Here is a 15,798-nt window from a genome sequence, read left to right as displayed (position 1 = left end):
CAAATTTTGAGCAATTGGTTTCTAACATACATATGATCGATATATGCTACTTGATACTCAATTAAAATAGATTATCTTTTTTTGATAGTGGAAGTCAAATACGTGAAATCACAAACAAAGTGTTAGAAGGGGACGGAGATTGTCCCGAGTTCATGCTATTGAAACACATAGACTGGTTCAAGTCCTCCCACCTCCTAGAGTAGGATTTAAAAAAAAATAAAGAAACACATAGATTGGTGAGAGAGATTTCGATATTGCTAAAAACTGATAAGTTGTTATAAAGATATATACAAGTAACAAGAAAACTATGCCATCATTCGATCAAACTTTCATCCTACTACAAAAAATGGCTTTTTCGCAACATAACGGCACACATTAAAAGTCCGCCGTTAATAGTATCTGCGCTGTTAATAACAGCAGCTTATGTTAAGATCCCATCCCCATTTCCATTACATACATCTAGTCGTTATTAAATTTATTGATTAGACATTATCAAAAGTTGGTGGGGTGAAAAACTCTCTGATGTTGGTAGATTTCGAGCTGGAGTTCCAGCTCTTGCCACTGTGTCTCGAAAGCAATACTCTTGCACTGCATGAAACTGATCTTTTCATAGAAGAAGTCCCTATTCGCGAAGGTCTCGATGATGAGGAGCTTCCAACTAATCTCAACAAGTTTCGATGGATCCCAGCACTTTTTTCAACAATCCCACCATTTGTTTCTTTCGTTTCGAGACCGGAAGTTTCATCAGATTGAGCTGAAGAAGCGTTGGCGATGGCTTTTCTGATAACTGATGCCGATAAAGAATCCATTGAAACTGATCTTCTCGTTGGTTGAATCCCATTCTCTTCTACTCTGTAAATTTCTTTCATCTTTAGTCCGATTCGAGCCTGGGGTTCGTTTTCTTCCTCAATCCTAACTCTCAAGTCCGAATCCTCATTCTCTGCACCAGAAGCTCCAGCCTGATCATTAGCTTCCTCCACCCTGCCTGAATTCGGAGGAACGATCACATTCTCTGATGACGGAATAGGCGCTGGGTTGCTCGCTATTCGGGCCCGACACATCGGGCAATTCGTGTGTTCTCTGAGCCAAGTGTCGATGCAAGGAATATGGAAAGCATGATTGCATTTAGGCAGCAACCTAAGGCACTCATTTTCTTGAAACTCACTCAAACAAACAGAGCAATTTGTTCCTTCTATAATACCCCCACCTTTCTCATACTTGACTATCGCAATCGAACTGATCACAGATGGATCAAGACCAACAGTCCTTATGTACCAGATCGGATGGTCGACGACCGGCCCGTGATCCACATCAAGAAACTCTTCCCGGCCCGACTCTTCATCGTCAATCCTGGCTGATCGAGACCGCCATGGCCTCCTTGAGTTATACCAAGTCAAAAAGATCTTGTAGAATATGTAACAAGCAAAGAAAAGGAAAGATGTGGCCAAAATGGCTAAGGATACGGTGAGAAAACTGGAAATAGTAGAAGGTTTGTGCGGTTGGTCATCATGGGGTTCGTGATCCCCCGGCAGCGACAGCGGCGGTGTTGGGGTGTCCATGATCGGAGTTCTGCAACAACCAGGGCATACATACATACAGTTGGGTGGACATAATCCATTGGGGTTTATCTTGGGGTCACAAAACTTTATTTGGCAGCTTGTATCGGAATCCGATTCATTCAGCAGTTTTCTATGGCGAAAAGCCATGAAAAATTTGGGAGAATGGTGAAGGAAGAGGGAGAATCATTCGGGTTTGCAGTGGAATTTTACCGTTTCTTTTGGTTTGCAAATTTTTCTTTTTGACTTAGTATGTGTGGTCGTTGGTCCAAGCGGCGGGCCTGGGATGGTTTGATGTTGCAGTGGCATGCCCGAATTCGGCCCGGATTGACCCAATCCTTGTGTTCCATATATATAAAATGATTTATTTATTTTTAATATTTTTACTTAATTTTATATATTATATAATATGATAATTGAGTCTTTTATTTTATGAATCAAGTCAAATATCAATTTTTAAGATTAATCGAGTGATACTAATAATTTTATTGAGATTTATAAAAATCATTTATATAATTATCATTTATATAATATATAAAAATAAATAAAGGTTAACGATATGATTTATGGTTTTTATATATTAAGGATAATTAAGTCATTTGTGGTGTTTTTCAATCATTAAATTAAAATTATTATATTTCATAAAAGAGATATTTTATCTTTGTATAAAATTATTTATTACAGACACATGACATTACTAAAAAGATTCCAAACATGAACACTATAAATTAATCTCAAAATTTAAGATCCCGTGATGTATGCAGATAATTTAACTATAAAACAAAAAACTATTTGATTTATATAAATTTAATTTAATCTCCATTTTTCTTTCTCTCTTTTTTGTTTGGTAAATCCATTTTTGTTTCTCTTACTATAAAGCTATAATTGTTACATTACCTAAATCTTATGTGATTCCAACTTTCATCATAATTCAAACGTAAGCACAAAAAACTCTTATCAGATTGTCTTATGAGTTAATTTTGTAATATGGATTTCTGACTCATATATGTCAAAAATATTATTTTTCACTGCAAATATAGATAGAATCGACTAATCTCACGGATATATATCTAAAATCGTGGGCGATGGATCATACTTGATATTGGAGGTTCAATATACATACCAGGGAAAGTAGAAGTGGCAGTGGAAGATGCGGATGTGGTGGCAGAAGATCTGCCTGATGATAGCAAATTGAAAGAGGCAGCTGAAGTCATGGAACATTTGTGTTTTGTTGCCGCCCAGGATTATAAACTCGTTCAGAATTTAATACACAAGAGTTCGAAAAATCAATATATTAGAAAGTTAGTTTCTTCAATGGTGAAGTGAAGCAAGCTTTGGAAGACATGGATGCCCGTCGCAATTGAAGAAATATGGCTTCATGTGGTGCCCGTCGCAGTTGAAGAAATGATCCAAAAACATGTCTTCTAAATCTTGCTTAATGTTTAATGGAAATATTAGTTTCTTCATAATATTTAATGGAAATAATAGTTTCTAAAATGATATCATTTAACTGGTAATCAACCCCAATGACGATCAGGTCGAGGAACCATACGACTAACGAAATTGCTATTTCGACATCACTACAAGATGGAGGGTTGTAGAGACATGTAGAGTTCAAGGCGACTCGGGTGCAACCGGAACCCCTGCACTTGGTGGCTTGTTCTTGGTGATGAGGGATGGATAGCCATTTGTATCGAGCCCGTAAACATGGCCCATTTTGTCCCGTTTTGTCTCCATGTATCGTTTGTTCTCCTTAGTGATGGTGGTATAAAGTGGAACCCTGCCCGAAACTGCTAAACCGTAGCCTTTGAGCCCAGAGTACTTTGTAGGATTGTTTGTCATCAAATTCATTGTTCTAACACCAAGATCCCTAAGTATCTGCATAAGATTATACAACAGGATTTTCTTGTGATGAAGCGAACCATTTTGCATGACAAATATATTTCTATGTCTGAAAGACCAAAGCAAATGGTTAGGCTCCTAGGACTTGGTTTGGGTTTGAATCAGACCAGGCGTCGGCAAACATAATCCTGATAGACATAGGACTATGCATTCCAACTAGACAGACAATGTGAAAACTACACAACAGTAGGGAAAAAAGTACTTGAACCAATAAGCCAGTTTCAACTACTCAACATATGAAGGTAGACAACAATGAAGATACAAGAGTCGTGGATAGCTTTCATAATCAACTTTCAACATTTGTTGGCCACTAAATTTATTCGTCCAAGAACTAAGCATGTGCGAGGCCAATAATACTGTACAGAGGTTAGGAACGTTAAAAAAAATTTAATGCTGTGCATGAAGTTAGATAAGGTAATACCTGTGCACCAATCCCATACTCTCTTGAATCGACAGGCAAGCCCAACTCTTCATTAGCTTCAACGGTGTCACTTCCCGCATCTTGCAAGTTGTAAGCACGAAGTTTGTGGCCAAGACCAATTCCCCTCCCCTCATGACCACGGAGGTAAACCAAGACTCCCCTGCCAGCAGCTTCAATCTGTTGCATTGCAAGCCCCAGCTGGTTTCCGCAGTCACATCTGGCTGATCCAAATATGTCTCCAGTCAAACATTCCGAGTGCACTCTCACAAGAATATCTTGTCCGTCGCCAATATCACCCTGTTGCACCAGAAATGCCAATGAACAAAGATTCTTAAATGAATAAAGCTGGAACCCAAAGCCGTATGTTGACATTTTGTTTGCTGCATTAAGAGTGATTTTCGAAACAAAGATAAATAACAATTGGGAGACAAACCAGTTAAATAAGCCACCTTCGATGAACTCAATATTTTGAAAAGGTGGTTTCAGTCATAGTGTCAGAGCCATCATCATCATATCACAAATCCAAAATCCTGTTTGCAATCCCTTTAGTCTCGGTTAAATTAGATCTTGGATAGTTATTTTTGGGGTTTTAATACTCAATACCCAATTAACATATACGTATACACCTTGGGTATGAATTTCAACATAAATTTTGGCCCACGGAATACATAAAGGCCATGTTAAATTATAAAAACACATTGGACCACATTCCATGAGCTCGAATTTCACAAAATAAATGATTTCTAATAAATCCTCGTGGTGTCAAACAAATAAAAGAAAGGTGCTCTTTACACGTGGGTATTGGGTTGAACAGGGTTTGAGTGTGTGCATAAGCAAAAAGGACATGCATAAGTGTGCACATAGGGAAGCTCTAGTAAGCAAAACTTAGGATATAGTTTTACAGTATGTCAATAAGGCACCATCAATGATCAAGGAACTTGAAATGTGTCCAAATTTCTCATATTATTAGTTACTCACCTTGACCATTGCAATATGTTCCATCCCGTCCAAAATTGATCTGTAGCAATAAGCTGTGAACGGACCCCAAGTAGTTGGTATACCAGCAGCAGATGCAGGTTCCACCAATCTGTCCCTCTTTCTCCTATATCTAAAAAGCAAGGCCATACCTTTTCAGGATATGTAAGTTTGGCGAATAAAGAAACTCAAATGAACCAGCTACCTTATCAAGTCAGCAATAGATATAAGCTTCAAGTTTTCTTGTTCTGCAAATTGCCGAAGCTTTGGTAACCTTGCCATGGAACCATCATCATCAACAATCTCACATAAAACTCCAGCAGAATCTAAACCAGCTAACATGGAAAGATCAACAGCAGCTTCCGTGTGCCCAGCTCGTTTTAGAACACCTCCCTCTCGGTACTTTAGTGGAAATATGTGTCCTGGGCGGTTGAAATCCTCAGGCTTTGAATCTTTTGATGAAAGAGCCTTAACTGTTGTCGCCCTATCACGTGCCGAGACACCCGTAGAGGTACCATGTTTTGCATCCTACAAAAAATCCATACTTTGACTTCCTCAGATATTTATTTTCTGATATGTCGGACTAATAAAAGCTTCGCAAAGCATTATTGGGCATGTTCATATGTTCAAAAACTTGTGTTTGGTCCTGCATGGATTGAATAGCCATGGACAATAGATACTACAAACCATATCTTGTCTATCAAGACAGTTCTGCTCAATCATCATTCTCAAAACTAACGCGAAACATAACCATCAGATTCGCTTGCTTAGAAAGTCAACTGGAATCAAACAATAAAGAGCAAAAAGAAGTTTATGTTTGATTATTTACATAGAGAAACAAATTACCACTGAAACAGTGAATGCAGTACTAAGTTTCTCCTCATTTGCTTTATCAATAACCATCAAAGGAAGCTGCAATCTCTCTAAGTCCTGCTCTTTCATGCTTACACATACTATTCCAGTACCATGCCTCACAAAAAAAGCCATAGCCTCGGGGGTTACTTTTGAAGCCGCCATTATCAGATCTCCTTCGTTTTCTCTATCTTCATCATCAACAACTACAACCATCTGCAATTTTGGTATAAAAAAAACAAGATGAATTAGTAACCAATTTCTGCAGTCCCAAATCAAGATGCATCAATCTGATCACCAACCTTTCCTTCACGGATATCTTCAATGGCCTCAGAAATAGATGAGAAACCTGGTGTTGGCAAGTCCAAATCAAATTCACCATTATCAACAGGAAAGCCACTATTGGTTGGTACCATATCGGCGGCAAGTGCTCCTAATACTACAGAATCAGATTGCACCTTAATGCCAGCCAATCCATTAATTGTGACATCATTTTTTGCATCATTAGAGCTATTGGAATGAGAATCCGCACCATCTTCTTCGGAAAAGAAAATGGATTTAATTTTCCCACTAGCCTTGATGCTGAAACCTACTTTTCCACTCCATTGATTTAAGGACTCTAAACCATTCATAGAACGGATATTTTCATGGTGGAGACCATTGAACAGTCCGAAATTTTTCAAGACTCTGCAATAAAAGTAGATTAGCTACTAATTTAAGTCATCATACGGCCAAAAGGACGGAGCTTAACCCATGAAAAAATTGTTTCATGTCACACACGCACACCAGTTGCAGATTCCAGAAACTGGACCCCCCGAGGAGAGCCATTGGACTAGGCTGCAACACAGAAAGAAACTCAAATATTTGCAAACAAAACACAAGTTATTTATTTAGTGGTGGTGTTTAGGCTCATTCCCATCACAGCCCATGTTCATGGAGACCACGATCAGTCGAGGATATTCCAGTAGGGGCAAGGACTACTCTCCATTTCCGTGCATAATCTAGTTTTCTGTTCATTTGATGACTCTTAAATGACCAATCCATTCGATTTCACAAAAATAGATCATCTTCATGTCTGGTATATCTGAACAATATATATTATTGTTCAGAAAATTTTTCGACATCTACCGCTCACAAACAATGGACAGAGATGTAACCAAAAGTTCTTGAGGATTTTTCAATCCCCTAGTTAACAGACCTCACATCTCAACAAAAGCAGATAAAGAGCACTATTGGTCACTAGCTTTGCTTTAAGATCCAAACAGGAAGAATAATCTCTACTGTACCACATTCTAACATAACCCGTCATAAAAAACATCGCTGTGACGAGATTTTTGCACAACTTAACAATAATTTGATAAAAAGATTATTTTTTCCCAAAAACAAAACAAAACAAAACAAACCGGAACAACATAATTTAAAAGCAGAAAACGGGCAGAAAGAGAACTCAATTCAAAATCCAAACTTATGTTCATGACGATACAAACAATCATCAAACATTAATCTTTACACGATAAAATACAAAAAAGGACACCAAAAAACACAGAAAACGAGCTAACCGAGAGCGAGAAACTGGGGTCGATGAATAAGAAAAACCAATGGATGCCATTCTTTTTCTTGAATTATGAAGAACCCTTATTACGCTGTGGGTTTATTACCCTTCAGCAGACGAAAATGAAGAATCAGATTAATAAATGAGAAAACGGGTATGGAGGTTTGGTGGGCAACGGAATAATTTTCCTTTTCAACCAAATTTTCTGTTTTCATAAATCAGTTGTACGCAAATGGGCACCCTTTTGTTGAATAGTCTCATCCTGTCATGCTCCATACAGGCTAGTACAGTAGATAAAGATGCAAGTTATATATATATATATATGCAAAAATAGGTCTCAAAAAGCGACCCCGAAAATAGCCAGGGTGGTCTCACCTTCTTCCATCCCTTCCCCCAAGACTTAGGATCGAACTCCCGATATAATCAAAAGAAAAATGTCTTCTAAAAATGATCAATAACATCCTTCGATGCATACGTTACTTTCATTTGTTTGGTAACTGTGAGTTTTATGATAAATTGATTTGGATTAATTATTGATTACTCATTTAGTTGATTTTTTATTTTTATTTTTTTGAAAAAATTGGACCAACGTGTTGTTTTTACACTAGATAAATAGCAATGGATAGATATACAAAGTGCAAATTGCTTCTATTGATTTTTCTAACATCCACCTTTTGTTTACTTTGACTTTCAACTATTATAGGCAATTATTATAATTTCTTTTGAACCATAATTCTATAATTTTTTACATCCTTAAAAATTATTAGATCTGTACATTGTACGTGGGTATTTCTGAATAGAGTGAGTTTCATATGAGATCGTCTCACGGATCTTAATCTGTGAGACTGATCAACCCTATCCATATTCACAATAAAAAGTAATACTCTTAGCATAAGAAATACTATTTTTCATGGATGATCCAAAGAAGAGATCCGTCTCACAAATACGACTTGTGAGATCGTCTTACACAAAGTTTTGTCTTCCGAATATCCATGCAAAATAGATATATTTCAACTTAAATTTAATTTTTTAAGAAAAAAATATTTGAAAAAACTTTTTTAAATAATAAAATATAAAAAGCATACAGTCAATAATTCATATTAATTAAGAAAGAAAATGCTTGGAATTTTCAACCCAAACGCGTTAATTTTTTTTTTTTTTTTAGGGAATTGAATATATGTTTACAAATGACTTGTATTCATCCATAGATTGAACATCCAACTTCGTGTACGCTGCCTACATTTTGACTCAATGGAATTCAATGTTGCTCCACAACCCAAATCAGACATAATAAATAATATCCCTTTAAGATAAAAATCAAATAAAAGCCCTTCCTCTTCCATGTCCACCACCCCTCTTGCCGGCACCGTGCCCTTCCTCAGCCGATGACATCTGGGTCGCCGAAAGATTTTGGTGGTGGTGGGTAAGAGGAGGGGTTTGGAATGAACCAGATATTAGGTGATAGGGGTGGGGTAGTAGGCATGGAAACTCTATCCTACAAAATAAATAGCTACACCCAAACTAATTCTCTTACTAGTAGTGTGTGACAAACAGAAAGTGCATTGATTTCCATGCTAGCCGAGCTGCAATTTGGTTTATTGTTTTTTGCACTAAAAATTAATCAAGGGGAAAAAAAGAGGCCCTTAGTAATGGAACATAATCCGGAGGATGAAATCATTCTTCCGCCAATACAAAATCAGCAACTTTCTTCAATGATTTGCATGCATTTCTTAGATCGGATTCCGTATGAGCAGCAGACACATACAGCCTAATTCCAGCAGGTAATTTGCATTTGTCAACCGTGGATCGTTTCGAAGTTGCCACAAAAATGGAGTAGTCCTTCAATAACTGTAAGCACATTAAATAACCAAGCATGTTTTCGGGACTATGTTATTCGTCAAGTGAGAAGTTGACACCACTTACATGATCACAAATATCTTGAAGCACTTGTAGATCTGCCTTCAAGGATCCTGCCGACTTTTTGAGCCTGAGAAAAACTATGGGTGATCGTGGATCACTTGTTGTTTCAAGTCCTTGTATCTCTGACACACCTGGAATATTACACAACGTTGTTATAAAGGGAAAGTGGCAATGCGTTTACATCGAGTTCAATATCAGTCAGATGCAACCTAGATGATAAAATAATGGGAGAATAGCCAAATGATCCACAAAAAAAGTAGAAACCTTTATGTAAAATAGCTACATTTTCCTTCAATTTCGTGAGAAGATTTGGACTTTCTTCCAAGATATCGATGGCAGTAATTGCAGCACTTGCCAGATAAGGAGGCAAGGATGCAGAAAATACATAACCAGAACTACTGAGACGCTGCAAAAGGAGTATAGCAGTGACATTAGAGAAGATAAGCACAAAATGCAGCAAAATATTGTTGACTGCGAATGTTAAAGTACAACACTCTTGCTAGTTCACTCATGAAACAGAATTTCTGAAAAAAGTGGTTTCAAACTTAGCATTAGAATCATGGTCGTTAAGTTGGTCTTGTTTGTTTATTATCAGACCTTTGCTAATGTCTGATCAACATACACAACACATCTTCATATTAACTCCGGCACATAATATCAGATCTCCGGCATATACACGAGAGTTTATCAAAGTACAAAAAAATTGTTGAGCCACTTCCAATGAGCTTGAGCTAGTGAGAAAAGTGGTTCTAAATTTCTAATAGTAGAATCCAATGAAATGGGTACCAACAGTTTTTGTTTCTCAATCCTGAGCAGTGCCTGGGAACCAGTGGAAGTTAAGATCTATATTGCCCCAACTCATATCAATTTGTGTCAGCAAGCATTGTGGAGCGCTCAATCCTCTAAACAAACATTTGATACTCTAAAACACAGCAATATACTAGTTTGACACAGCAACTACAGACTATTCAAGAGAGTTATACCATTTATCTAAAGAATAAGGGATTAAATTTAGTAGCAACCATGTCTGTATCCCACACAATGACTCAGAAAAAAAACCCACCTGATGATCGATAACTCGGGCACTCCCAGTACAAAATCCTCCTTCACTGGCCAATGCATGCCCCATTACAGCAGTAATAATATCTACCTTCTCAACCTATCAAAAAAAAAATCAAGATAAAACTACATGGATATATTTATTGTAGATGAATGGCCAAGGATACTTACCGGAAGTCGGAAATGTTCGGTTAGGCCTCTACCAGAACTTCCAAGAACACCAATAGAATTGCTTTCATCAAGGATTACACGGAATCTATATTTCTCCTTCAGTTTGATGATTTCATCCAATGGAGCGATTTGACCAGAATTCTGGAAGTGGCACGTGATTGGTCAGGAATAAACCTTTCAGAAAATTCAACTTCATTTCAAATATAGAATAAGTACAAGACTCCATAAGGAAAACTAACATAGAACTTAATTGAAACAGTTCCCAATTTTTCAAGTAGGAAGTGAGAATCTAAGGCACAATAGCTAGTGTACAGGCCATCGGTAGATCCTAAAATAAAATCTGATGCATTCAATGCAGGTAATAGTAAGATTACGGCCTCTGGATTGTTCATATAGCTTTGGGTGCTTTGGCACAAGGAAATCCTCCATTTTCACATTTTCGCGAGTCATTGATCATATGAACTGTGCTCAGAAAAATTGACACAGGCTATGTTTGAACTTCCATCATATCATATATCATTTATTAACTAAAAATGCAAAGGTTTTTGCTCTCAACCATTAAGTTTCGAAGGATGATCTCCTATAAGCATAAAAAGAAGCTAGTGTTCAAAGTGTAGATCAAGGACTTGGTTATCAGAAGAGACAACTTGGAGTACATGTGCTCACCACATCTGATAAAAAAGAATAAAAATAGAAATCATAGTGAATGAAATAACAAAATGCTATTTCTGTTAGAGAAGATACCTGATATATTGCTTCTACAACGATATAGCGCCTAAGCTTCTCCGCTCGTTTGTTTTCATGGGTAACCTTCTCCAAAATACTCTGTAAGGACTTCGTATCATTGTGTTTGAAAAAAATTATTGTACTTCTAGAGAGGTGAAGGCCATTTTGTATCCCCCAGTGGACTCCCTCATCACTGCAAGATATACCCACCACACCCAACAAGAAAAGAAAGCATAGAAAAGAACAATATGTTATGATTAACAAGAATCACTATAGAAACCCAACATAGTATTTATATAGAAATTAGATCTCCAATATAATCAGCTCATATGTTCATACGTCACAAGCAGTCAAATAAAGATATAATCTGTCAGTCACACAAGAAAGAGGAATACATAGTACATTTGATAGAACGCTGAAGGTAATGTCCAGCATTTCATGACAAGATTAAAAAAAATTCTTAGTAATGGAAAAAAATCATTGTACCCTGACAGATAGTTGCAGACATTTTGAAGCATGAATAAAATCAACATGGAAATTAACATGCTTACATTGTTAGTTAGAAAGAGGAATGCAAACTAAAAACAGAATGCCAGGAGTACGATTTTAAAAAAGGTGAGTAAGTACTGCCAAAAAATGAAGAAGGATTCATGCTTGTGTCAATGAGTTAGATCCCCACCATTGATATCCGATAATAAAAACTAAAAAAAAACCAAAATGAAAACTAGATCAGAGTTTGGCCATGTTCAGCTTAGCACTCTCCCACTGGTGCTAAATGATATCAGATTACTTTCAAATTTTCTACATTTAAATAAACCATAACTTGAACCCAGCTAAAATTTTCAGGAATTTCCAGAAAGATGCTATGTGGCACAATACAATAAAATGAACCACAAGTATTTTGGAAAAACTCACACGACGACAATATCACCCTTCTTACAAAATGCTGGAATCGTACTAAACATTGTGGAAAGCCCATAGGAATAAAGTATAGAGTCAGTGGTTCCAAGAAACTTTGCTATTCTGGCCTCACAATCAAGGTGAACATCTGCATCAATTAAAAATATCAACTGCATGGTGTTATGGTGAGCAAAATTAAGGAGAGGCACATGATGAAGTAATGGTGCAAGAGCTTCAGTAATATGACATCATATCAGATCCTACCAATTGTCCCATAAAATCCACGTGGACCACAAGAACCAACACCGTATTTTTCCAGCGCATTGGTACATGACTCCTGCTTCGAAACAACACTATTATTGAAAACCATGTAAAGCAACAAAGTTAAAGAAAAACAGAAGAGAATATTTACTTTTTCGTGACAAGAGGAAACTATTTCTTACTTGTAGCTTTTCATGCCCTAAAAAGCCAAGGTAATTCGCTGATGTGAAATTCACAACTTCTTTACCATTGATTACAGTATGTGTTCCAGCAGCACTGGATAATGAAAATAATGAGATAATGTGAAATCTGAAAGAGTGTAAGGACTTCAAAATATAATTCTTCATTTGATGAAGCAAGACTAACAGAAATTCAAGCCAACAATCAAGATACACATCATCACTTCTATTATTAAATAATTTTATGTCAGATAATATAGTAAATGCAGTGAAAATTCATGTCATATAAAGAAAGCATATATCTATTCTAATCAATTCTCATCCTTTCTTTATAGTACCAATATCAGAAAATTGCCTCTTCCAGAAAATGAACTTGAGAAACAATACAAGATGAAAATCTCACCTTTCCAATACCGGGGGTTCATACTTCATCTCTTTAGTAATAGAAGGAATGAGGGATTCCGGGACCCATTCATCACATAACTCATCTATTTCCTAAAAATCATTGCCCAACCATGTATATCACAGTGTCAGCTTAGATGACAAAAAACAAGATGTTAAAATGGAGAATCTAGGAAAAGACAAGTCTCATGCTGGTTGAATTTTAGAAGCAAGCAAGAAAGAAGAAGTTTGCTTAATCAGCATGGCTTTCCTACACGTGAAAGGTATAAAATCCTTCTTCAAAATTGGCTTATCAAGGCATTTGCATAAACAGCAAATAATAGAGAAAGGACCGAGGACACATACTAGCCTGTCAGCACATTTTTTCGCATCAATGATGTGATATTCTTCAAGCAGTTTGTTAAATATATATTATGAATGCTTAATACTGTCCCATCAGCAAAATATTTATGACCCACGTTTATTCTATTCCACAGCATTCATTTGCAGCAAAAGAATGCATGAATGAGAAAAGAAATCAAACAAACAAAAGAAAAGGAATTAATTGAAAAGAAGCTCATTTCATGTCCTGGCAAAACCTTACATTGGAAGAGCATCACTGCATCAATTTGAATAAAGGAAAAGTAAAGAAGATAATAATTCAGAATATGAAACACAAACCTTCTTCGTCAATGGTCTTTTAGGTGGCTTATAACTTTTTTGGGATACAAGAAAGAGAATTACAACCAAGAGAAGACCCTCCACAAACAGATGGCCTACAGAAATATAAACACATGACAAAATTCACACAATATAGAAACGAAACACAACACACTTTCAAAAAAGATAGCGAACCTCCAATTGGAACTCCAAAGACAACAGCTCGAGTAGAAGGTGCATCAAGAACCAATGTCACCCAATCTGAAAATGACTTCGCCATACTTTCAAATGCCGCCAACATTGTATCCATCGACTCTAGTTGGAATTCACACAAAGGCTTACACCACTTATCGGAACCAGAACCTAGTACTCTTTAATTCATATCACTGAAAACTTTCACCACGGTTTTGAATATATGCTTGTTCATGAGCTGGAACCAACAACTATTAAATCAAACATTCATTATAGTCACTCTCCAGAAATAACTAAGACATTCACGATTGCATCTACAATTCAGACAAATAACACAAGAATGTGTTCATATGAAAGATTGAAGTTTATATTTCATGTTTAACCCCCGGACTTGGACCCACTCTGAGGGCAGGCTCACACACAGGAGAGGCAAAAAGATTTAATCTTTCAATGAAATATGCCCAGAAAATGCTAGTGTCGCTTAAAAAAACCACAAAATCATCTCCCAAAAAAGAAAAAGCATTACTCTCTCTTGATTGGATAGATTTTTTGAATCATTCCCACTTATTAAAACCACTGGGACGCCGATCCTATAATTACAAGCCCTTCACGTGTACATTAGATCCCAACAATTACATAAGATCGACAAATTTAATAGAGAACATAGGCATATCCATCACAATTCGGAAGGCGTAACACCGTTCAAAAAAAAAAGAGACTCGAATTCAATCATTCTGAACAGAGAGCTAGAGCAACACGGGGAGTGGGTCTGGACTCTGGATACTATCAGACGCCAAGTTAGACTGTACACGAAGCTCAACTGGCTCGGATTCAACCATTCAAGCATTCCATATCGTCAATCAAAAAATCAATAAAATGGGTGGTCGCCCAAACCAAACAGATCTGCATATTATCATCATATCACAATCCCTTTAATCTTGAGATCGGATACACTTACCTCCAATTCCACCATATCAATCGTTATCGCAGACAGAAATGGGAGAGAAGATGCAAAAAAATCTTAAGAGGTAGTAAACTTAACCAGTTTTTTTTTTTTTTTAAACAAGAAAAAGGGAAATTTGTTTTATTTTTCATAAAGTTACAATTTTTAAGATTTTGATAGTATGTTATTTTCATTTTTTCGATTTAATGTAGACATGAAAGACAATACAGTGTTGATGTAGTGGAATGTGTACAGTATGATATCAACCAAAATTAACAAAATCAAAAACTAAATATTAGTCTCTTGTGATATCGTTTCATGAATTTTTATTTATGAGACGGGTCAATATTACCGATATTCACAATAAAAATCAATACTCTTAGGTATTGTTTGGTTCAAATATTTGTAAGTAATAATATAAATAGTTCTATCATATCATTTGTTTTGTACAAGTATTATTTATCTCGATCAATCAAATTATTAATTATTTATTTCACATCAATCAAATTTGTAATAATTTATCTCACATTAATCAAATCAATAATATAAAAATACGAAATTAACTTAATAAATAATATTATTAATATTCTATTAGTATTTTCAACAATGACAAAATAATAATATCATATTATCTCAAATTTAATCAATTAAATCAAACATTATATTAACTATCATTTTCTATTTATTTTATTATTACAAAATATTACTTATCTATATATTATATATCTCATATCATTAAACCAAACGGTACCTTAGCATAAAAAGTAACATTTTTTCATTGATGACCCAAATAAGATATTCGACCTACGAAATTGATCTGTGAGACCGTTCACAAAAGTTTTTTGTGAAACTAAAATATTAAAATTGAAATCTGATAATATAGATAACTAAAATTACATGACAAAATATAATTTTTTTCTAAAAAATAGCAGTTTGTTCATGGTTCGATTTGAAAATAATATAAATAATTACTAAAATATATATAATAAAAAACTTATTTTTTATGAATTTTCTAAATTATCATATTTATTAATAAATTCTTTAAAATCATCTTCATTTGAAATTTATTATCAATAAAATTTATCAAGCTTTATTTTTTTTTAAACAAATTACTTTACACACTTAACTATGATTGCAGATGGAGGAGA

At 35.7% G+C, this 15,798-nt stretch overlaps 3 protein-coding genes across 4 annotated transcripts; all 3 read right to left on the bottom strand.

Annotated features, from left to right (window-relative positions):
* Positions 1-314: 314 nt before the first annotated feature.
* LOC140814054 (RING-H2 finger protein ATL54-like) lies at positions 315-1,905 on the bottom strand. Its single transcript, XM_073172914.1, has one exon. It carries the CDS (start codon positions 1,704-1,706, stop codon positions 483-485), a length of 1,224 nt encoding a protein of 407 aa, XP_073029015.1. The 5' UTR covers positions 1,707-1,905; the 3' UTR covers positions 315-482.
* A 1,069-nt stretch (positions 1,906-2,974) lies between these two features.
* LOC140814516 (bifunctional riboflavin biosynthesis protein RIBA 1, chloroplastic-like) lies at positions 2,975-7,526 on the bottom strand. Its single transcript, XM_073173530.1, has 7 exons — positions 7,266-7,526; positions 6,009-6,393; positions 5,701-5,922; positions 5,060-5,382; positions 4,858-4,987; positions 3,880-4,176; positions 2,975-3,434 (listed from the first exon to the last, which is right to left on the bottom strand). Exons 1-7 carry the CDS (start codon positions 7,313-7,315, stop codon positions 3,171-3,173), a joined length of 1,671 nt encoding a protein of 556 aa, XP_073029631.1. The 5' UTR covers positions 7,316-7,526; the 3' UTR covers positions 2,975-3,170.
* A 1,131-nt stretch (positions 7,527-8,657) lies between these two features.
* On the bottom strand, positions 8,658-14,820 carry LOC140815387 (long chain base biosynthesis protein 1-like). Of its 2 annotated transcripts, none has more exons than XM_073174512.1 (13): positions 14,666-14,820; positions 13,711-13,958; positions 13,537-13,631; positions 12,878-12,969; positions 12,478-12,571; positions 12,299-12,371; positions 12,050-12,182; positions 11,153-11,327; positions 10,409-10,549; positions 10,242-10,337; positions 9,443-9,584; positions 9,182-9,309; positions 8,658-9,106 (listed from the first exon to the last, which is right to left on the bottom strand). In XM_073174512.1, exons 2-13 carry the CDS (start codon positions 13,823-13,825, stop codon positions 8,933-8,935), a joined length of 1,458 nt encoding a protein of 485 aa, XP_073030613.1. In that variant the 5' UTR covers positions 13,826-13,958; positions 14,666-14,820; the 3' UTR covers positions 8,658-8,932. The 2 variants fall into 2 exon arrangements, with proteins under 2 accessions (XP_073030613.1, XP_073030614.1); XM_073174513.1 differs by having other exon boundaries at positions 13,711-13,945; positions 14,666-14,813.
* Between the last annotated feature and the right edge of the window lie 978 nt (positions 14,821-15,798).

Source organism: Primulina eburnea, chromosome 15 (genome assembly GCF_022965805.1).
Source record: "Primulina eburnea isolate SZY01 chromosome 15, ASM2296580v1, whole genome shotgun sequence".
NCBI classification, from domain to species: Eukaryota; Viridiplantae; Streptophyta; class Magnoliopsida; order Lamiales; family Gesneriaceae; genus Primulina; species Primulina eburnea.
This window is presented reverse-complemented; position numbering and strand designations above follow the sequence as displayed.

Excerpts from the sequence above, each read along its gene's own strand:
- LOC140814054 (XM_073172914.1), bottom strand. The coding sequence starts at position 1,706 with ATGGCTTTTCGCCATAGAAAACTGCTGAATGAATCGGATTCCGATACA.
- LOC140814516 (XM_073173530.1), bottom strand. The coding sequence starts at position 7,315 with ATGGCATCCATTGGTTTTTCTTATTCATCGACCCCAGTTTCTCGCTCT. Across the intron at positions 6,394-7,265 it reads ACCCCAGTTTCTCGCTCTCG|AGTCTTGAAAAATTTCGGAC; the intron begins GTTAGCTCGTTT and ends CTTTTATTGCAG. Across the intron at positions 4,988-5,059 it reads TCTATTGCTGACTTGATAAG|ATATAGGAGAAAGAGGGACA; the intron begins GTAGCTGGTTCA and ends CTTGCTTTTTAG.
- LOC140815387 (XM_073174512.1), bottom strand. The coding sequence starts at position 13,825 with ATGGATACAATGTTGGCGGCATTTGAAAGTATGGCGAAGTCATTTTCA. Across the intron at positions 12,572-12,877 it reads GAACCCCCGGTATTGGAAAG|TGCTGCTGGAACACATACTG; the intron begins GTGAGATTTTCA and ends TTCATTATCCAG. Across the intron at positions 11,328-12,049 it reads AAGGGTGATATTGTCGTCGT|TGATGAGGGAGTCCACTGGG; the intron begins GTGAGTTTTTCC and ends TATATCTTGCAG.